Below are 22,992 nucleotides of genomic sequence, written 5' to 3' on the forward strand. Positions count from 1 at the left end.
TACATTATGACACGAGTATATTTAGAGGAAGGATATATTTACTCCAAGAGTAAGTGTTCAACACTTACTCTAAATCTTAATCCTTGATTATCATTAATCTAACGGCTTTAATTAATTTTTTATATAAAAAATATTTTCAAAAATAATTAAATTAAATGATCATTAAAACTGTTTGATTAATGAAAATCAATGATTAAGATTTCGAGTAAGTGTTTAACACTTACTCTTGGAGTAAATATATCCCTCCTCATATATATATATATATATATATATATATATATATATATATATATATATATATATATATATATATATATATATATATATATATATATATATATATATATATATATATATATATATATATATATATATATGAGGAGGGTTATATTTACTCTAAGAGTAAGTTATAATACTTACTCCAAATCTTAATCAGATCACTTAGTCACTTGGTCAACGAGGAATCTGAAGATGAACAGGACGTTGTTGTGCCACCATATCAAGTGTATATGCCTTTAGCGCACATGAGGAACTTGAACTTGGATGGGGATGAACCATCGTCTGATATTTTCTATGATCCATACATTCAAACTGATGCACGGTTAAAAGAATGAGAAAAATTTCATTCAAGGGAGGAATGTATCATGGCCATAACAAGATTTCATATGACAAACAATGTTGATTTTAAAGTTGACCGCGCCAACGTTGAGAGGTACAAAATTAAGTGTAGAAGCCCTGATTGTGGATTTAGGTTGGCTGCATCATACAGGAAGAGAAGTGATTCATGGGTGATAGGATCTATTTCTCAAGATCACACATGTGTTTACACAAATGTTTCCCAAGATCACCGTAAGCTAAGTTATGATATTATATGTCAAGAAATCTTGCCTCTAGTAGACAAAGATCCGTCAGTAAATGTGAAAACGATAATCTCTCATATCCTTGCAACTTACAATTACACTCCATCTTATAGAAAGATATGGCTGGTGAAAACCAAAGCAATCAAACTGGTGTATGGCAATTGGGAGGATTCGTACAAACAACTTCCACGTTTCTTATCTGCACTTCAGATTTATGCTCCTAGAACCGTTACTATTTTAGAGACCCTTCCGGCGCAATTTCCAAACGGAACGTGCCTTCAAGGAAATATGATATTCCACAGGCTTTTCCGCCCATGTGTTCAAGGATTTGCGTATTGCAAACCAATTCTTCAAATAGATGGCACTTGGTTGTACGAAAAATATAAGGGGACCTTGTTGATAGCTGTGGCACAAGACGGAAATAGTAACATTTTTCCTGTTGCATTCGCTCTTCTGGAAGGAGAAACTGCTGGAGGTTGGGGTTTCTTTCGCAGAAATCTTCAGACACATGTTGCCTCCCTGGGCTCTGTTTGATATCATATAGGCATGCTTCCATCGAGAGTGCGTATAACAATCCAGCAAACGGTTGGCAAAACCCACCTTCAACGCATGTTTACTGTATTCGACATATCGCACAATATTTCATGCGAGAGATAAGGGATAAGGTTCTTTGGAAGATTCTTGTCAATGCTGGATATGCATTAACTCAACCGATGTTCCAATATTATTGACATGAAATCGTATTGTCAAATCCAGATGTAGGCAGATGGGTAGATAATCTAGCTAGAGAGAAATGGACCAGATCCTACGACAACAGGCAGCGATGGGGGCACATGACTACAAATCTTGTAGAGTCTATGAACAGAGTATTTAAGGGCATCAGACACCTTCCGATTACTTTCTTGGGGAAATTAACCTACTATAGGATGACTTCTCTTTTCGCAAGAAGAGGTGAGCGGTGGAGTGCAGTTTTAGAATCCGGACAAGTATTCAACGAAACCTGTGTCAAATTCATGAAAGAACAATCTGCCAAAACCAACAACCACAATGTTACATCTTTCGACCGATTCAACTGTACCTTCAGCGTCAAATAAATAATTAACCATAACGAGGGCCTTCCGAGACAATAATACAGGATACTTACAGACGAAGGGTGGTGCAACTGCGGAAAGTTTCAAGCCTTTCGCATGCCTTGCTCTCATGTAATAGCAGCATGTTCGTATGTGCACCAAGATCCCTTAGCACTTTTATCTCCCATTTACAAGACGGAGACCTTGCTCGGAGTGTACAACAATGCATTTCAAGTGATGGCAACAGAGGATTACTGGCATGCGTATGAGGGGGACATGCTTTGGCATAATGACAACATGTGTCAAAAGAAAAGAGGTCAACCCAACAACACACGCATCAGAACCGAAATGGATGATCTTGAGAAAATGGTAAGAAAGTGTGGCATATGTCGTCAAGTCGGGCACAATAAAAATACTTGTCCTAATCGTGGAGCAACCTCCACCAACAATTAATTGTATGTCATGTGTTTGTACTACTTATGTTTTTGTAGTTGTATTTGTACTATTTATGTATTTCTATTTGTATTTGTACTACTTATGTATTTGTATTATCTTTTATTAAATCAACTAGTATTTCATGTATTTGTACTATCTTTTATTAAATCAACTAGTTATGTATTTGTACTATCTTTAATTAAATCAACTACTCATGTATTTGTCTTGTAGTGAAGTTGTCTTCATGTTCCATACTGTCAGTTTATATTTTGGACAGTCAAATACGCATGCTTTCGTCTAGTCCTGTCAAGTCAGCCGTTGATCAGTATGCTTGCATTTATCATACAAGTAGCGTGCTTGTAAACAGTACGCAACAGTACTCCTTTTCTACCGATTACTATTATAAATTAGGGGTTCCTAGGGTTGAATTTATACACAGAAACACAAACACCAAACACCAAACACAAACACAACAATGTCTCGCATTAGGCCAGATGGAGATCACTGGACAACAGAGCCCCCTGGAGATCAACATGGCGTCTCGAACCTGAACCGGAGTATCGCCGAAGGAACGGGAATGTCATATTCTCTCCCGTCAAACCTCCCATGCCGGTTATGTTTTGGAATATCTCCTCCATCAAGCAACTCAAGAGGACTCTCATGTCTTTTTTAGAGGGGGAGTACGAATCCGGCGAACAAGTCAGAAGCATGAAGAGGCTTAAAACAAGGGTCGCTGCTGTGACCGGAGAAACGGAACAGTTCTGCGATAAGGTGGAATACGACATTGATTGCATTCAAATGATGCATGGACCAAATGACATTGTTTTAACCGTTGTAATTTCTTAGATGTTTTAGTTTTCTTATTTTCTGTTAGTGACTTTCAATGTACCTTTTAATTAATGAATGAATGTTTTCTATCAATATCTTTTTTTCCGTGACAACAATCCGATTAAGTTCATGGAGTGAATGTTCCAAAATTTCATTTTAATCGACGGTTTCACTGGAGAGAAAAACACATGACCAACTCTTAAAAATCGGCAAGTCAGCCATGGCAGCAAAAATGAAAAAAATGTGAGAAACGACTGAGAAAATGCGTGAAAAAATACCCTAACACATAGGAGCCACCCCATATGGCTCCTATGTACAAAATTTGTACATAGGCGCCACTCACACAAAACCCTAATTTCCCCTAACACTATGGCGCTACCTGGGGTGGCGTATATGAATAAAATTTAACACTATGGCGTCATGGGAGGTGGCTCTTATGTTTAGGACACCTCCCAAGCCTGGTTACCCAAGTAATTTCTCTCAAAACCTAATTTATTGGGTAATTTTTTTTAAGTTAGTTATTTACAATTTGTTTTCACCCTATGATGTACCTTTGCATGTAATAACCTCTTTGGCTCTTGACATTGTTATACAAATACAATGAATTCTGAATTTGGGCTGCAAAAAACACTGAACGTGTTGGGGTGTTATTATGTCTCTTTGATAGACATAAAAAAAGAAAGCTTGGGATATTGTAAGCAACTGTGACCACTAGTTCCACCTCTTTCACAGTGGAATGAAAAATTTGTTTTGTCAGTTTGTCATTTATGTTATGATCGTGAAATGTGATATCGATGACATAGTTTTGGTTTGTTGTTGACGTATATATCACAACTACTACCTACATTTGCAAGTAATTATCCATTCTTTGGACTTTGGAGTTTCTAGAAAGTCGTGGATAACATGTCTACTTTTTATGATAACATCATATCCTTTCCATGTGGTGTTGTATCACTTGAGATGGACGTTTGTGTTTCAGTACATATTAAAATCAATTATACTAAAATTAAAAGGTAATTTGCATTAGTGGTAAATCATTAGTAAATATCTAACTCAACCTCCAACTCTTTTTATCTTTTAGTTCAAGTAGGTGTACTATATTCTATTCTACTCTAAAATACCCTAAGAGTGTGTTTGGATGGGGTAATTAGAAATTTTAAAGCAATTTAAAATTCAAAGCAATTCAAATGATTCAATTTAAATTCATTCATTTTTAAATTATTTTGTTTGGATGGAGTATTAAGGTAATTCATTGTTAGATTTTTGGTGTCATTTTTTATAAAATTTAAATTTTTTGGACCAAATTAAAAAATAAAAATGTAGGGACCAAATTGCAATTTTTAAAAATTTGAAGGACCAAATTGTAAATTTTAAAAATTATTAAGGACCAATTTGCAATTTTTTAAAAATTTTTGGGATCAATTTTATAATTTTGGAAAATATGAGGACCAATTTGTAAAATTTGAAGAAATAATAATAACAAATACATTTTATGGAACATGAGAGGAATTTTAAATTCTTTGGTTTTTGGTGTCATTTCAAAATGATTAAATTTAACTTAGATGAAATACTCCATAAATTTCCATCATTTTAACAATTCTTCATTTTTGTATCCAAACAATGGATTTTGGTCAAATCATTTTAAATTCCCTCAAAACATTACTTTCCCTCATTAAAATGCTCCATCCAAACACACTCTAAGGAATATTCTAGAAAATATTCTCTTTATATACATATACATATATAATTATCAACATTCCCTCTCAAGTTTGAACATATGAGTCAAATACCAAGCTTGTTAGATATATAATTGTTTCCAGGGCTTCGAATGGATTTTGTAAACATATCTGCTAATTGATCATTCGAGTTGACAAAACTTGTGGCTATGTCGCCTGACTCGATCTTCACTCTGACAAAGTGACAACCTATCTCAATATGTTGGTCCTCTCATGGAAGACCAAATTTGAAGCAATGTGCAATGCATCTTGATTATCACAAATAAGTGTCATTGGTCTTGCTTCTTCAATTTGAAGTTCCTTAAGCAACTATTTTAACCAAATAAATTCACATGTTGCCATGGTGCCGTAGAAACAGGTCTGATAACAGGGACAAAGCATAAATTATATATATATATATATATATATATATATATATATATATATATATATATATATATATATATATATATATGTTTGTGTGTATATCCTATTCTATTCTATTCTAAAATACACTAAGGAATATTCTAGAAAATATTCTCTTTATATACATAAACATATATAATTATCAACATTCCCCCTCAAGTTTGAACATATAAGTCAAATACCAAGCTTGTTAGATATATAATTGTTTCCAGGGGTTCGAAGGGATTTTGTAAACACATCTGCTAATTGATCATTCGAGTTGACAAAATTTGTGGCTATGTCGCCTGACTCAATCTTTTCTCTAACAAAGTGACAGCCTATCTCAATATGTTGGTCCTCTCATGGAAGACCGAATTTGAAGCCATGTGCAATGCATCTTGATTATCACAAATAAGTGTCATTGGTCTTGCTTATTCAATTTGAAGTTCCTTAAGCAACTATTTTAACCAAATAAATTCACATGTTGCCATGGTGCTGTAGAAACAGGTCTGATACCAAGGACAAGATCAATACAGAACTCTACTTCTCTCTCCGGTGGCATATTTGAAATATCATTCAGTAACACATCTGGAAAATTACGCACTACTGTAATTCATCAATTACAGCTTGGCTTTTAGCAGGTAAAGATGCGAACAACTCAAACACCCGAGCTTTACATTGCAAAAGCCTTTCAACTGCCTAGCAGATAAGAAACTAGTTTCCTCTTTATCTATATTAGCAAGAAACCGTACTAATTTGTCGTAACAATTTATATAAACATGATTGGAATCCAACCAGTTCATTCCCTAGATAACATCCAGATTCCACGGCAGCAACCAAATAAGATCAACAATAAAATCTATAAAAAGTTCGACAGAGAACATTTCAAACAAAACAAAGAAGTGGTCACGAATCCTTTAGCTGGAGTATCAATAAAAATCTCTCTATTCATGGAGGACACTACATGGACCAACCTTTTCACACAATGTGTATAGAACCGGTATCAATAATAGTAATTAAAAGAGTACTATTAATATAGCATATACCTGTTGGCTGAAGATTTCGTTCAAGAAGAATATTCTCTGGAGAGGTAGAGTTCGAAGGAAGATGGTTACTGATGACCATTTCTGAGATTAAAATGGCTACTGATGGCCATGTTTTCGAGAATGTTGTTTAAGTTGGAATAAAGATGGTTAGACTTAGAGCTAATTCGAAGAGGAATATCTTTAAAAGACTTAAACGTTTTTGCGAAATACGTAAAATACTGAGGCTGGACGTGTCTTCGTAGCATTCTCGATTTTGGTTGCGTTGCAACGTGTCGAAAGAAGATTCAGGCGGGATGATTTGAATTTCGAAGTAGTTTGTGTAACCGCACAAAGACAGATGGCATCCCAGGGATTCTTGTGGGCAACGTGGCATTAGATTAGTGTAGGACCGTTAGGGTCGAAACTAGTATAAATAAGAGTCTTAATGTTAGGATTCCGTGTGTTCATTTTGTACAAATCACTCACAAATCACTCAAGTATCAAGTGTTTAGAGAACGAGTTCGCTGAGAAATGTACGTATGACACCAACATCAATTTAAATACATTTGCAATTTTCTTTTATCCAAGTATCTTTTTACTACTACCACTTTCATTTACTTTCCGTTATTTATACTCTTGCATTTCTTTCATTGTGTTCAAACCTTTATTTCGAAACACTTTACATTTCTGCATTTTACATTACTGCATGTTATATTTCTGTACTTTACTTTTCTGCAATTTACATGCTTTTATTTATGTTTCTTCGAAAGTTATATTAACTTGTATAACCAGTATTATCCCAAGTGAACATTTATAAGACCGAATCACAAAACAAGTCTTCTCGAAGTCAGAACAGGCAAACATGAATCGAATCCTTTCAAAAGACATTTGTTTGACTATGTCCTAGGATCAATCTAGTCGATCCTGCGAGTAACCAAAGTATATTTTATAGTTTGGAGGACTAGCGGTTGTTTACCGGAAATCTCCGTAAACAAATTGGCACGCCAAGTGGGACAGTGTCAAACAGGTTGTTTTTAACCGATTGTTTTGTTTTGTCTAGAAAATATCAAGACCTTGTATGAACCTTAGGAACGGTAAATTAACCAACAATGCACAACCGATTCCTAAACGAAGGTACAACAAGAAAATGGTCAATGTGGCCAGTGCAGGGGGAGATCAGGATCCCCCACAAGGGTCAGGAATGGTGGCTGCAAATTCTACACATGTTTTGACTTCCACTCAAGAGGCCCAGGCTATACCGGTTTCGAAAGAATCTGAACCTATAGGTAATTCTCAGGCGATACCTGAAAATACTACAGGGACGACAGGAACCCTCCTAGTCTCGAGTTCGACTGCTATCCCTTCATTAACAGGTGCAGGCGAGATACCATATTTCGCAACTAATACCACAAGTCAGATGTTTACCCCAAGACCATCATCTGCCTTAGATATGTGGAGACCCAATTTCCAATACGGAATGCCACATTCATACATGACAGGATTAGGAGGAACGAAGCCTACATACACTACAACTAACCCAACAGCGTTTTCGTCTAATGTCGGTTCGATAGGTCGAAGCGGACAGAATACTGGCTTCTCTGCCCAAGTACCCCTTTTTACCACAAATAGTCAAGCAGCATTTCGACAAGAAATGGATGCAAGTAACTATGATATGTTAGGAACTCTTGCTAAAGAATTGGGGTCCATCTTGAATCCGTTAACAACAAACATTGCTAGGACTAACCAGGATAATATGGAAACCTTCCAAAAAATATCATCTCAAATAAATCGAATGGCAGATTTTTTTAGGAGTTCCACAAAATAGACGAAGGAACAACCAATCAACTTATCAGGAACGGGGACCCATTCTAGAACCAGTTAGACCCACAGTACCGCCACCTAGGCCAACACCAGTCGAACAAAACCGAGTGGTAGACTTAGAAGCTCGAAGCCAAATGACTAACGTTGGCCAACAAACAGTTGCCCAGCCACAACCTAATCTAGTAGTAGTAAGAAGAAACGAACATCCTGATGAAGTGGTGCATAGGGTTAGGAGAGACAATTTGGCAACAGAGAACGATCTTACTGCCATGATAGAGAGAATAATGGCTAACAATGGCCTTAATACCGGGCTTCGACGCCCAAATTATACATCCCCAATAGCAGAATATATCATGCAAACAGAATTGCCAAGGGGTACCAAAGTACCAAAATTTACTAAATTTTCAAGGGACACCAATGAGTCTACCGTGGAGCACATAGCCAGATATCTGACGGAAGCAGGGGATCTAGCAGGGAACAAAGACTTAAGGATTAAATACTTCCCTAGTTCGCTAACAAAAAATGCTTTTGTTTGGTTCACTACGTTGCCCCCAAATTCCATAGATGCATGGGCACACTTGGAGAGATTATTCCATGAACAATTTTACATTGGTCAAACCAAGATAAGTCTGAAAAAATTGTCTAGCATCAAGAGGAAGTTCACGGAGTCTATAGATGATTACTTAAACAGGTTTCGTTTGTTGAAATCAAGATGCTTCACGACTGGCCCAGAGCATGAGCTAGTTGAAATGGCTGCAGATGGCCTAGATTATTCAATTCGAAAGAAACTGGATACTCAATACCTAAGAGATATGGCCCAATTGGCAGACAGGGTTCGAGAAGTCGAACGATTAAAAGCAGAAAAGGCCAGAGCAAGTAAAAGTTATAAGAAGGAGAGAGTAGCATACGTCGAAGCAGACGATGTTGATGGTGAACCTTTCGAAGATTCGTACAACATGGAAGAGGTCGAAATAGATCTTGCTAAATTAAAAGAGGCGCTACCTATTCTTGCAAATTGCTCACCCCTTCTAATGGAAAAAGTCCAGTAGAGAAAGATAAAAGCGATAAATTTCCTAAGAAAACTTATACATTTGATGTCACTAAATGTGACGAAATATTTGACTTATTAGTAAAAGATGGCCAAATGATAGTACCTCCCAATTCAAAAATTCCTCTGTTAGAACAACGGAAGAAGCGAGGTTTTTGCAAATATCACGGTTTTTTAGGCCATAAAACTTCACAATGTTTTCTTTTCAGGGATCTAATTCAGAATGCTATCAAGGATGGACGTCTGAAATTCGCTGACAAAGCCAAGAACCATATGAAGGTTGACACAGACCCTTTGAGTGCGGCTGACACTAACCTATGTGAACCACTTGACGTCAACATGGTGGAAGTATATGAAATTAATGCTACTAAGTCGGAGATAACTTCAGGTGGAAAGCAGGCTACTGAAAGCCTAAATACCAATTCGATCTTCAATACTGATGTTGAAGGATCCTTTGATGCTGAGATGACTGAAGATCTGAAAGGAAAAACAAATGAGGTCACTGAAGACCTCACAGTGAAGCTTCAGCAGATACGAATTTCCGAGGCTCCTCCGGCAGTTGTTAACATGGTCAATGTTAGACGGCCTTTATCTGAAATAGAAGAATTAGAAAAATGGATGATAAGGGAGAAAGGAAACACTGAAATCCCACCAAGAGGGAACAGTCTGAAGGATTATCTTTGGGATTGTCATGTGAAAAATGGTGGAAAAAGGCTGATGTGTCCAAGATGTTCAGTTATGTTAAATCGAAGGGTTCAATCCAATTTCGAGAGGTCCCTGCGAGAAAGAATTGAGCAACCTTGGAGAGGAGGAGACTTGTTGCTGAAATTATACCCAAGGTCTGAAGAAATCTTAGTTGGTTTCTTGGTCAGATGTCACAACGACAACTCTGAGGTTGCACTGTGCCCTAGATGTGGTGCAGTCTATGACAAACTACTAGCAAGATCATTCGAAAGGGTGTATCTCTACATGGGTCGGGATACTCAGGGACTTCGTCCTAACTTGTATGTGTTCGACAACTGGACCCCGGCGAAGAGACCTGACAGCCCACACCCTAGAGCTCGAAGGGTCACATTCAAAGTCCCTGCAGACAAACCCAGGAATAGATGGATGCAAGCTGGTGCCAGAACCAACAAATGGCAAAGTTGGGACCAAGGAGGAAGAACTGCAATGGCATATAGGAAGCAATTACAGACTTCCAATCGAGAGATGTACAGATTGGAGAACTACAAAGGCAAAAATCCTATGTCTAGATCCCAATGGCGGAGGCACCAGAGGATGAAGAAAGCCCAAAGGGAATACAAACCAAGGGAGACTGGAGAATCAAGTAGCAATCAAATCCCAATGCAGGGGGCAAGGACAAGTAAGCCTCCAGTGGAGCGTAAGTTGTTCGATTATGAAAATGAGAAAGAAGAAGAAAAAATGCATTCCAGTCCTTGGAAGGAAGACGATAGGAGGACAAATGATTTCGACTTAGACGGAGTGTCGTCTATAAACCTCAATTGCAATGTTGTGTCAGTACTCCCTCATGAGTTCAACCAAGAAACAGAAGTTAAAGATTGTGAGGAAGTTGATGAGGAAGAGATGGCAAGACATAAACCTGTGTGTTACTATATGCTGAACAATGGGGCAGTCAAAGAGCAGAACGCTTTCTTCGAAAGGCCTGATGAAGGTATGAGGAATCATTTGAAACCACTCTACATAAGAGCCAAGATTGAGAACGTTGGCATTAACAAAGTCTTAGTAGATGGGGGAGCAGCAATGAATCTAATGCCCCAATACATGTTGAAGAGAATTGGTATGTTCGATACTGACATAAGACCGCATAACATGGTTCTGTCTAACTATGAAGGCAAGATAGGGCAAACTTTAGGAGTAATTCAAGTGAATTTAAATGTGGGTTCCGTCACCAGGCCAACGATGTTCATGGTGATACCAGCAAAGGCTAATTACAACCTTTTGCTTGGAAGAGAGTGGATCCATGGGGTAGCGGCTGTGCCTTCGACGATGCATCAAAGACTAACCATTTGGAGAGAAGATGGCATAGTAGAAAACATTGAAGGAGATCAAAGCTACTACATGGCTGAAGTCAATCAGGTCAATAAAACTAGTTTCGACAGGAATTTGGCGAACATTGGACCTTGCCATGCTGCTGAAGATATATACACTCCAAACAGAAATGCTTTATACTATTTGTCTTTGCATCCTAATGGATTCCAATGGAATAGAGAAATAATGGACGGTCCAGAAGATACCCCACCAGTGGAACATTTACCAACAATACGGCCAACAGGCTGGAATGACGACGTTGGTCATGTCTGAAGCATCTTTTTTCGAAAAGATTTCGGCTTACATAGCCGAGAATAAAAGAAACACGGCTCTCGAAGCCGAGTTATCACACATGACAATCAGTACGGTTCAGAGAGAAGCAGGAACGAGGGATTTTGGAATGCATCCTACCCCCCAATTCCTCGAAGATTCAATTCAAGCCAAAGAAATCTCAGGAGAGGAGACGAGTCAAAGGCTAGATGCAATCTACGACGAAGAACCTTTGGGATTCGAGAAAGATCCAATGGGGGCAAATATTAAAATGTTAGCCCAAGATCCACTCGAAGAAGTAAATCTTTGAGATGGAGACCAGAAGAGGGTAACATACATCAATGCAAAACTGGAGCCAACCTTGAAGTCAAAAGTCATCGCGTAGTTGAAAGGGAACAAAGATTGCTTTGTATGGGATTACGACGAGATTCCTGGTTTAAGGAGAGATTTGGTCGAATTAAAGCTGCCCATAAAGGAAGGGAAAAAGCCCATCAAGCAAACTCCTAGAAGGTTTGCACCAGAAACTCATTCGAAGATCAAAGCAGAGGTCGAAAGACTTCTACGATGCAAGTTCATCAGAACTACGAGGTATGTAGAATGGATTGCTAATATTGTGCCAGTTATTAAAAAGAACGGTTCATTAAGAGTATGCATAGATTTTTATGATCTTAATGCAGCAACGCCTAAGGATGAATACCCCATGCCTGTGGCAGAAATGTTAGTAGACTCAGCCGTAGGCTTTGAATATCTAAGCATGTTGGATGGTTATTCTAGGTATAACCAAATCTTCATTGCAGAAGAAGATGTGTCTAAAACAACTTTTCGCTGCCCAGGGGCCATAGGCACCTACGAATGGGTTGTAATGCCTTTTGGTCTAAAAAATGCTGGGGCAACTTATCAAAGAGCAATGAATTCTATATTCCATGATTTTATAGAAACTTTCATGCAAGTATACATAGATGACATTATGGTGAAATCTGTTTCGGATAACAGCCATCTGGATCATCTGAGACAATTGTTCGAAAGAATGAGAAAACATGGCTTGAAGATGAACCCCCTTAAATGTGCTTTCTTTGTGCAGGCTGGAGATTTCCTGGGCTTCGTGGTCCACAAAAAGGGAATAGAACTTAATCAAAATAAAACAATGGTTATTATGGAAACGAAGCCTCCATCCACGAAGAAAGAATTACAGTCTTTACTAGGAAAGATAAACTTCTTGAGAAGATTCATTTCCAACTTGAGTGGACGCACACAAGCATTTTCTCCCTTACTTCGAATAAAGCAAGAAAAGTTCGAATGGCGTGCTGAACATTAAGAAGCTTTCGAGAAGATCAAGCAATACTTGATGCATCCACCAATATTATCTCCCCCAAATGGAAAGAAACACATGCGCCTGTATATTTCAGCATCAGATAATACAATAGGTAGCATGTTAGCTCAAGAAGACGATAATGGCATCGAAAGAGCCATTTATTACTTAAGTAGAGTACTCAATGATGCAGAGACTAGGTATAGCGCAATAGAAAAACTCAGCCTTTGTCTATATTTCTCTTGTATCAAACTAAAGTATTATATAAAGCCAGTTGATGTTTACGTTTCGTCTCATTGTGATGTGATTAAACACATGCTATCAAAGCCTATATTGCATAGTCGAATTGGCAAGTGGGCGTTAGCCCTTATTGAGTACTCTTTGATATTTCAACCTCTTAAAGCAATGAAAGGTCAGATCGTATCAGATTTCATTGTTGACCATGCAGTGGTTGAAAACCCTCAACAATATGTAGAATTGAAGCCTTGGAAGCTATACTTCGATGGTTCAACCCATAAGGAAGGATTTGGCGTTGGAATACTAATAATTTCTCCAGATGGAATTCCAACAAAGTTCAAGTACAAGATTGAAGGTCCCTTATGCTCCAACAACGAAGCTGAATATGAAGCACTGATTGCTGGACTTGAGGCTTTGTTAGAATTGGGGGCAACTAGAGTCGAAATCAAAGGAGACTCTAAGCTAGTGATTAAGCAGCTGATGAAAGAATACAAGTGTATCAAAGAAAATTTGATCATGTATTTTGTCATAGCAAATAGGCTGCTCAAAAAATTCGAGTACGTGGATTTAAGTCATGTTTCAAGGTTAAAGAATCAAGAAGCGAATGATTTGGCACAATTAACTTTAGGATACAGGGTGTCAAAAGAAAAACTAGAAGAACTGATCGAAGTAAGAGGCAAAGCAATGGCTACCAAACTCTCCCCAAGTGATTTGGAGAACTCACAATTGGGTTTTGCCAACAAACAAGAGTTTGAAATTTTGAATATAGACTCTTTAGCAGACACAGATTGGAGAAGTCCAATTGTGAACTATTTAAAAGATCCTTCGACAGACACGGATAGAAAGGTAAAATATCGAGCTTTATCATACTTTTTAATGGGAAATGAATTGTTTAAGAAAACTCCCGAAGGAGTTTTATTAAAGTGTCTGGGCGAAGCGGAAGCGTATTTGGCTCTCTCAAATGTACATAGCGGAGAATGTGGTGCGCACCAAGCAGGGCACAAAATGAAATGGCTTTTGTTTCGATACAGAATGTATTGTCCCTCTATGTTGAAAGATTGCATAGAATTTGCAAAGGGTTGTCAAGAATGTCAAGAGCATGCAGGTATTCAACATGCTCCTGCAAATGAATTAAGTCCAATAATAAAACCATGGCCTTTCAGAGGTTGGGCATTAGACTTAATTGGAGAAATTCACCCCAAGTCTTCTAGAGGTCAAAGGTATATTTTGGTAGGAATAGACTACTTCACAAAATGGGTCGAAGCGATACCACTTGCGAATGTGGATCAGGAAGCTGTGATTGAGTTTATTCAGAAACACATCATATACAGATTCGGAATCCCAGAAATTATAACCACAGACTAAGGATCAGTGTTCACTGGGCGAAAGATGCAAGATTTCGCCAGAGATATGGGGTTCAAGTTATTTACCTCTACACCTTACTATGCACAGGCAAATGGACAAGTCGAAGCAGCAAATAAGATAATAATTGGTCTTATAAAGAAACATGTAGGGAAAAAACCCAAGAACTGGCATAAAACTTTGGACCAAGCGCTTTGGGCTTGCCGAACATTGCCAAAAGAAGCCACAAACACAACGCCTTTCCAATTGACGTTTGGACATGACGCAGTGCTTCTAGTCGAAATATACTTGCAATCAGTCAGGATCCAAAGACAAGCAGAAATTCCTCCAAATACTTACTGGGAATTGATGATGAATGAGTTGGTAGATTTGGACGGAGACAGACTTCGAGCATTGGAGATGATAAAAAGGCAAAAAGAAAGAGTGTCTAGAGCATACAATAAAAAGGTGAAAGGTAAAATGTTTATCAGTAACGACTTAGTTTGGAAAGCTATTTTACCTATAGATCGAAAGAATCATGCGTTAGGTAAATGGTCCCCACATTGGGAAGGCCCTGTTCGAATCTTGAAAGTGTTCTCAAATAACGCTTATGAGATAGAAGAATTGGCAGAAGATCGTAGGATTTTAAGGGTAATTGGGAAGTATCTGAAAAGATACAAACCAAGCATGCACGAAGTTAAAATTGCAAAAACGTAGATATTCAAAGGATGCTACGTAGGCCAAAATGGTTGAACAAGCACCAAAATGGCTTCATGTTCAAGAGTGTTATGTGATAAGTAAAGTAAGCACAAACAAGGCAATATCAAAACGCAATTCATTAAGATGGAAGGAGTACATTACATTTCCATTAACAAAAGGACTACAAATGAAAAGAAACATGCTAGAGGTAAACAAAAGGAGGCATTCAGAAAATTTTGGATAATAAAAAACTAAGGCCTATAACGCCTTCATCAAAGCCTCAAACAAAGTACCCCCTAGTTAGTCCTTTGCTCTAAACCCTCCAAGGATAGCAGGGGCAAGCTTTCTGCTTCGAACATGTTTAGAGCCCCCGAGTTGCGCATTCTTCTCACTATGACCTTTTTAAGGAACATATAGAACAAGAATCTTCCATAAGGAAGGCACGTGACTACACCTTGGCGAGAAGCAGCCATGGAAACAACTTCGACAAGCCCTTTGAAGATTAGCAGTGGAAAGTTTATCTTCTTTCCCCGGAGGGCGCAGAGTATAAACTCCAGATCCTCCATCATGATGCTATCTAGATCATGACTTCGTGGCCGAAAGTTACCCACCAAAAGCTGGTACCAAATATTGATGACTTTAGCACTAAAGGGGTCCTTTTCCATGAGGGTCCTCAACATACGATAGGTGGTCATGTTGATGGTGTTGTCATCAAAAGCTTCTCCATAGTTTTCACATCTCAGCAAGTCAGAGATGGTGGAGGGAGTGATGGTAATGTGAGCCCTTCGAACCTCAGATATGATAGTGGTTCTCCCTTCCGGATCTATGCGCAGAGACGCAAACATCCAGAAATCTGCTAACATGTTGGGATAAACGGATCCCTCCAAGATTTCAGGATAGAACTGAAGATGTTGGTCAGCAAATAGTGCGTTGAAGTTGATGTGGTTTCCTTCAAGTTCTTCCTCAGAAAGTTTGAACTCTTTTTTGATACAGGCTTTGATGGTGTTGAAGGTCAAGGGTTACGCCATTTGTGAGAGAAAGAATACAAAGAGGTTTAGTAAACTCTGTATTTTAAAGAGTGTGAGGGGAAGAAGGAAGTTGATAAGAGTTTTGAGGAAGGCGTGAAGAAAGAAGTAGAATGCTAACCCTTTATATAGAACACGTTAGCCAAAAGGAACAGTTTACTTCTTGATTATTGATTAGACTGCGATTGGTATACCCAAGAGAAGTTATGGCCTCCGCCGTTTCCCGCCTTGGAAGTTGAAAAGTAATCATGATTAAAAACTGATGCACGCACGTCTCAAATAGACGTTTTGGAAAAGGTGATGTCATCATTTAATGATGGTTACGGCTAAGGGAAGTAGAAACGTCAAGTCTAGGTTTTAGAGGCTGCGAAGAGTAATCATGTCACATGGGTGCATTATTAAAATCATTTTGATAATAAAGTGATTTTTGGCAATTGTTAGGAATTGTTAAAACGTTGTTTATGACAACTGCGAAATAAGATGTGCGAAAGATAAAATTGCATATATGTTTCGGAGGAAGTTTGATTACAAGATAAACTAAGTACGGAATACAAGAAGAATAGTCTAAGGACCAAAGTGGTTAATTAAAATCGTTGGGAAGATTATCTTTTATCTTCGAATACTGAATCTCCCACAAGGACATATGACGTTCGATCAGTGCCCGTTGTCTTTCCAGTTCTTCGATCTCTGGCACTAGCTTCTGTGCCGTTTCGAAGTGTCGAATCCTCGACTGCGCCACTTCAGTTAATTCATCTTGATTGGCTTTTTGGATTTCTGCCTGACGAGACTGGGCATCTTTTATTTTCCCTTGGAGTTGCTCAATTTCTTGTTTCCAAGTTTTGATATTCGCCTCACATTCTTTATATTCTCGCTGGTTCTTCGAACGCCCGAGCTTCAGGGTGTCAGCCTTCTTTGTTGAATTGTTAGGAGCTTCCCATGAGGAACTGTGAGAAGTCACTTTTTCTGTGAGTTGTCTGTCAATATCCCGATTTCGAAGGAGATTAGATTGGAGTTGTTCAATCAGAGAACTCAGTAAAACAATTACTTCTGAGACTTTCTCCGGAACAAGAAGTAAGTCCACTTTCTTCAGAAGGTTGTTTAGACCATAATATTTGGTGGAATCCTTGTTGAGAGCTTCGACGAGGTTGGTTTCAAAGAATCTCTCCCTTATCTGACAAAGGATTTTTGGGATGTCATCCTTGTCGCCAGCGCCTGCCAAGACATTAGAAGGGGCTCCAAGCCCAAGGGGCGAAGCATTATCAACACTCATCATGGCCTTGAGGAAACTCACAGGATCAGTTTTCTTGAGTTGCTCTAGTTCTGAGGGAGTAAGCATTGCAAGGGCTTTCTTTGAAGTAGTCACAGGAGTTACTGTAGTCCCAAGGTTCGAAGTTTCATGAGAACCAGGTGTAGGTAGTTTGGAAGTTTCTTCTACAGCATCTTGTTCAGATATAGTGTCTTCGCTTCCAGTTGGTTGTCCAGTTGCTTTACCATTATTCAAACATTGCGGGTTCTCCTCCATATTTTCATCTTGATGAATGGGTGGAGACTCATCATTTGAATGGCTTTCTTCAGCAGACGCAGTCGGAATGATAGTTGCAAGAGGTTGAGTGTCCTCGAGGACGGGAGAAAGCACATGACATTCGTGTTGAGAAACACCTGCGATGGACAGTCAGAATCGATTAAAACGAAAAAAGGCAGAAAGTTCATCTGTCATTTGAAAGAACGAACATGTACCTCGAATGTTGTCAAGGTCAATGTGTAAACTTGAGGCTTTGAGACCAGAAGTAGCGGTACCAGCATCATCCTGCATTTACAAGGTAAAATGTGAACTTGATCATTGGAATTAGAATATAAAGAAATGATTAAATTATGAAACCCAAATACCTTGGTTGGAATGTTGTCTGGACTTGAGTTATGACTCTCCATGATGGGGATAGTACTAGCAGCTTTCAAGGGTGATCCATCAGAAGATACTTTGTCATTCGACGAAGTAAGCTTCGAGCCCCCAGATCCTTTTTCTTTGGCTGAAGGGGTAGCAGCTCTTTGTCTTTTCTTTACCGCTTGTCTGGTGCGAGGAGGAGATTTATCTTCATCATTCGAATCGGCTGTTTGAGGAACTTTTCGTTTCGAAGGTGCTGGAGGTTTCGAACTCTAGAATACATGTTAAAACCAAGTGAGTAATATTCATAAAGTTTCACATGTTAGGATATGAGAGTATGTATGTACCGTGGGTTTTTTGCCAGTGGTGACAGAGTCACTCTCACTCGCCTTGGTGTTCCTCGAAGTTCCAGAACCCTTTTGTACAGGAGCTTCCTTGATTTGTCTCTTTTGAGTAACAACTGTGAACGAAATATGAATCAATATTTCAACGGAAAAAGGAAAATTTAGTCGAAGGATCGTCTAAACTCCAACCTTCAGGAAAAGTTAGTCGAAGATGTCTGTTATACCCCAAAATCTGCCCGCATCTTTTTCAGAAAGAAGGCAACAAACTTCTGTCTAAAAATTGGGAGTTTCATATAATCTTGGATTTTATTTCATAAATATCCTGATTTTGTGAATACTCGGTTTTTAGAATTTTTCTTATACGGTATTTTGGTTCGCTGTTGAATTTATTCTTACACAAACGCCAAATACTGTTTATCACTTCACACACACTGTTTATTTGAGGTTTATTTGCAGATAAATAGTACTGACGCAATTGATACAGAATTAAATTTTTTTGCAGGCGCAGAGTCCGGGGATTCAGACTGTACTGGTAACGAGTAAATTATTAATAGTTTTTGTTTCCCACTAATTTTTGTACTGTATTCTATTATTTTCAAAATCTTTTCCTTTCTTTTCAAAAATTTTTCTTTCAAAATCAAATCCTAACTTTATTCTATACATCTCTCTTTTCAAACCCTACCATACACTTTCTTTCAAATCCTACTGCCACTCAAATTTTCTTTTTTTGTACGGAATCACTTCATTCTCCAACGTCTCTATCCTTCTTTTCACTCTATAAATACCTCTCATTTTTTCCATAAATTCTCACATCAAATTTCAACTCATCTCTCAAATTTCTACCTCATATTTATTTTCTCTTCTTCCCCGGCAAAAATGGCGAAGTGGATGGATACGTGTTTTCTTATGGTCATCACCGTCTTGGTGGTGATCATGTCATTTTTCTGTCTGCATAGTCCTGAAAAATGCGGACCTGGGTTGCTTACACTCCCGATCATCTATATGTTGTTATTTATAGCATGGGTTTTTAATCGTCATTTTTAAAGTTTGTCGTATCTTTTGCTTTCAAATAATGTACCGTTTATTTGTCGTACTGTTCATTATATTATGTAATATTTGTATTGTCAGTATTAAATGTCGTACTATCTGTCGTAATGTAGTTTAATTATCCATATAATATTTTGTGTGTTTTCTACTAGTTAAATATTTATTTTTCTGTGCATTAAATATTTTTCAAGGTTATTATCGGTAATTTCGTTCGCGTACAGTATATTTTATTTATTTATTATGTTTGTGTTTTTCTAACAACTCATGTAAATAAATTTTCACCATTAACACAACAAAAACAAAAAGAAAAAAAATTAACTTTAACTGTTGAATTTTCACTTTAACTGTTACGTTAATGCCCGAACAACCAGTTGACAGTCAAACCCGCTGAAATCACGATTCTTCGTGTTTTGTACCATCAATCAAATCAATCTTTTGCATTTCAAAATTCCAAGATTTTTGTTCTAGAAGTCTTCTGATAATCACATGATCAGCAGAGACTCAACACTGCACAAAAATCAGGTACGCTTAACTTTCTCCTACACAAACAGTCCCTAACTAGGGTTTTTGTTTTTTCAGGAGAACGAGTTTTTTGAGACCTCAAATGGATTTCATGGACCTCCATATATCTCAAAGTACCACCATACAAATTTTCAAACTTCAATCCGCTCAGACGCACAGTTAGCAGCTCAAACAGTCAACAACGTCCAGTTTGACCGAAAAGTCAACAGACAGTCAAAAATGAAATTTTTTGTCAACATCCATATTTTGTCAAAAGATTCATCATTTGATCAACGGTCGATCATATTTCATCAAGAAAAGATCAAAAATCAACAAAACCCTAAGTTTCAAAATTAGGGTTTTCTCCGAAAAAGTCAACTGAACTTTGACCAGCCATAACTCTCTCCTCGTTCATTGAAAAAATTCCAACCAAAGCTTCTTTTGAAGGAAATTGAATTATCTTTCAAATGCAATTGATCCCATGGTCATTGGATTCACCATTTGAAAAATATGAGCTCAGACATTACAGGTTATTTTTCAAAGTCAACAAAAAGTGGTTTTTTGTCAAAGGCCATAACATCAAGATAACTTCTCCAAATGAAAAAAAGTTTCCAAAGTAGCTTGTAGAGGACATCTTGAGGTTTCTTTTGGGAAAATGCATGAAACCAACATTGATCAAAAATGTTTTTTTTCCAAAAGGGGCCAAGTTTCCATGATCCAAACATGATTCTAATGATGCTAAGGGCCTCCCACGACCAACCTAAGGCCCATATCATTTTTTTTCTTTTTTGGTTTAATTTTATTACATTTAAAGTTAAATTGAAAAAGAAATGGTGAAGGATAATGATCCATAGCTTTGATCTTAAGCTAAAGCCATCAAGAATTGATTCCACTCTACAGCATGAAGGTACATAGCAGGCCTAGAGCAAGAGGGTGAAGAAAATTCAAAGCCATGGCCAAAGAATTCAAACTTTTTTATATTAAAGAATTCAAAGTTTCAAAGATCATCAATGCTTCTTAGCTTAAGTTTGAAGCACCTCCATGGCTTATAAATGAAGTAGAACACTTCAGTAAGGAGAGGGACACGAATTCAGAGCCAATACTATGCTTATACCACTCTTGTAACAACTTGTAATTTTGAAGAAAATTTGAAATTCGAATTTTAAATTCAAGCTCATTTCAATACAAACTAAACACTCAAACACGTTCCTAACCTCCACTGAATATATCCCAATCATTTTCAACAAGCAAAGCACTCAGAATCAAGCTCCATAGCTCACGGTTTGCTCAAACAAAAACTAACCAAAATCTCATTATACATGCATATTTAGCACGATGTAATCATATATTTGAACTTGGTTTGATGTTCTGATCGTTTCTGGACATTTAATTAAGGTTTGGTCAAGTATTCACGAAGCCACCATTTTAGGGTTCTTGATCTCAAAATTAGGGCTTCTCGAATTAGGCAAAATTACAGGTTCAAAGTGGTCTCATTGAACTCGTATGAACCAGACAAATTGAACCATGGCCTCATGCCAAATTTCTTTCACGTTTTGCTTGTATTCGTGTTGTACAAGTGTAATAGGTTGAAGTTTTTTACAACCCCTGCAAATGAGCGGTGTAAAAGATCAATTCTGATGAGGAAGACGAGACGTGGCATCCTCTGATTGGCTGGTTCGTGCGCGTGTGGATTTTGAATTCAGCCAGACTCCATGCTTGCCACCCAGACGTATTATCATGCACCTCTTCAATCTCAGCCTTCCAATTTCATTTAATCCAAATCCAGCGCACATAAGCATGTTATCCATATTATAGATCCTCAGCTTTGACACACCAGATTGCAAATATTATATTTTTTATTTTATTTGTTTTTCTTTCCAAAAACCCAAAAAATATTTTCTTTTTACTATTAATTTGATAAAATGATAATTTAATTTCTGGACCAAAAATATTTTATTTTTTCTTAACGATTAAATATTTTGTTTAATTAATTAGTATATATTTATATATTTGCTCTTTTAATTATTTCAACCCATCAAAAAATCAGAAAAAATATGTTCTTTTTAGTAAATTAGATTTATATATTATAGACTAATTTTGTACATATTTAGAATATTTTTCTCTTTAAGTTTAAATTATTTGTATAATTGTTTATATAATTATATGTTAATTAACTTAATAAATATCCAAAACAACTTCAAAAAATCCAAAAGAAATAGTTTTATTTTTAATTAATTAATAAGAAATATGAACATATTTTAGACTTAATTTTTAGGTTTAATTTTTATTTCTACATTTTTTTCTCATTTTAATTAAATTAATTATGCATTAATTCTAATTAAAATCAACCATCTTAAAAGTCCAAAAATACTTCCTTTTATCTTATTGCAATTTAAATTCCTAGATAAAGTGTATAAGTTGTCAAAATCATGTAAATAGCATAGTTTACATTTCCCGCACAATTGATGTAATAGCGTAGATTTATTTTCCGCATTTTACATTCCCGCACTTTAAATTCTGTACATAAAAAACTGCGTGTATGTCAAGGATAAAAAATGAAGCGTTAGGTCACTAACTTCAAAGATAAAAATATCTGAACCAGAACACGATCAAACTTACACCTCTTAGGGTAATCCCTCTGTTACTCTTTTCAAAAATCAAATTCTACTGTTTCAAATACAAAATCCAAACTTTTGTTTACATCCGGTCAAAGGAGAATTTTCTAAAAGAAATAGGAAAGGACCTTATAAACTTAGGGTAGATCTCCTAAATTGCTTGCTCAAATCAAATCAACAAATGTCTCACATATTCATTGTTTTTCAAAACAAAACTTTCAAAAAAGACAACACTTGGTATATATCCAAACGAGGATCATTACGAAGTTAATGTTTTTTAAAACATCTTTAGAAAGATAAAATACTTTGTATACATCCGCACAAGGATCATTACAAAGTTAATTTACAAAGGTATTTTAAAACCACATACAAGCATTTCAAGGCAAGACAAATGATTCAAATAAAGTGAGCTAAGCAATTAAGAGCCCATGGATAACCATGGATATAAAGGGGTGCTAATACCTTC

General features: G+C 37.1%; 1 protein-coding gene across 1 annotated transcript; it reads left to right on the forward strand.

The window, feature by feature from the left end:
* Positions 1-644: 644 nt before the first annotated feature.
* Positions 645-1,394, forward strand: LOC131604849 (uncharacterized). Its single transcript, XM_058877264.1, has one exon. It carries the CDS (start codon positions 645-647, stop codon positions 1,392-1,394), a length of 750 nt encoding a protein of 249 aa, XP_058733247.1.
* The last annotated feature ends 21,598 nt before the right edge of the window (positions 1,395-22,992 follow it).

The sequence above is a fragment of the Vicia villosa genome, linkage group LG5 (genome assembly GCF_029867415.1).
Source record: "Vicia villosa cultivar HV-30 ecotype Madison, WI linkage group LG5, Vvil1.0, whole genome shotgun sequence".
Taxonomy (NCBI): domain Eukaryota; kingdom Viridiplantae; phylum Streptophyta; class Magnoliopsida; order Fabales; family Fabaceae; genus Vicia; species Vicia villosa.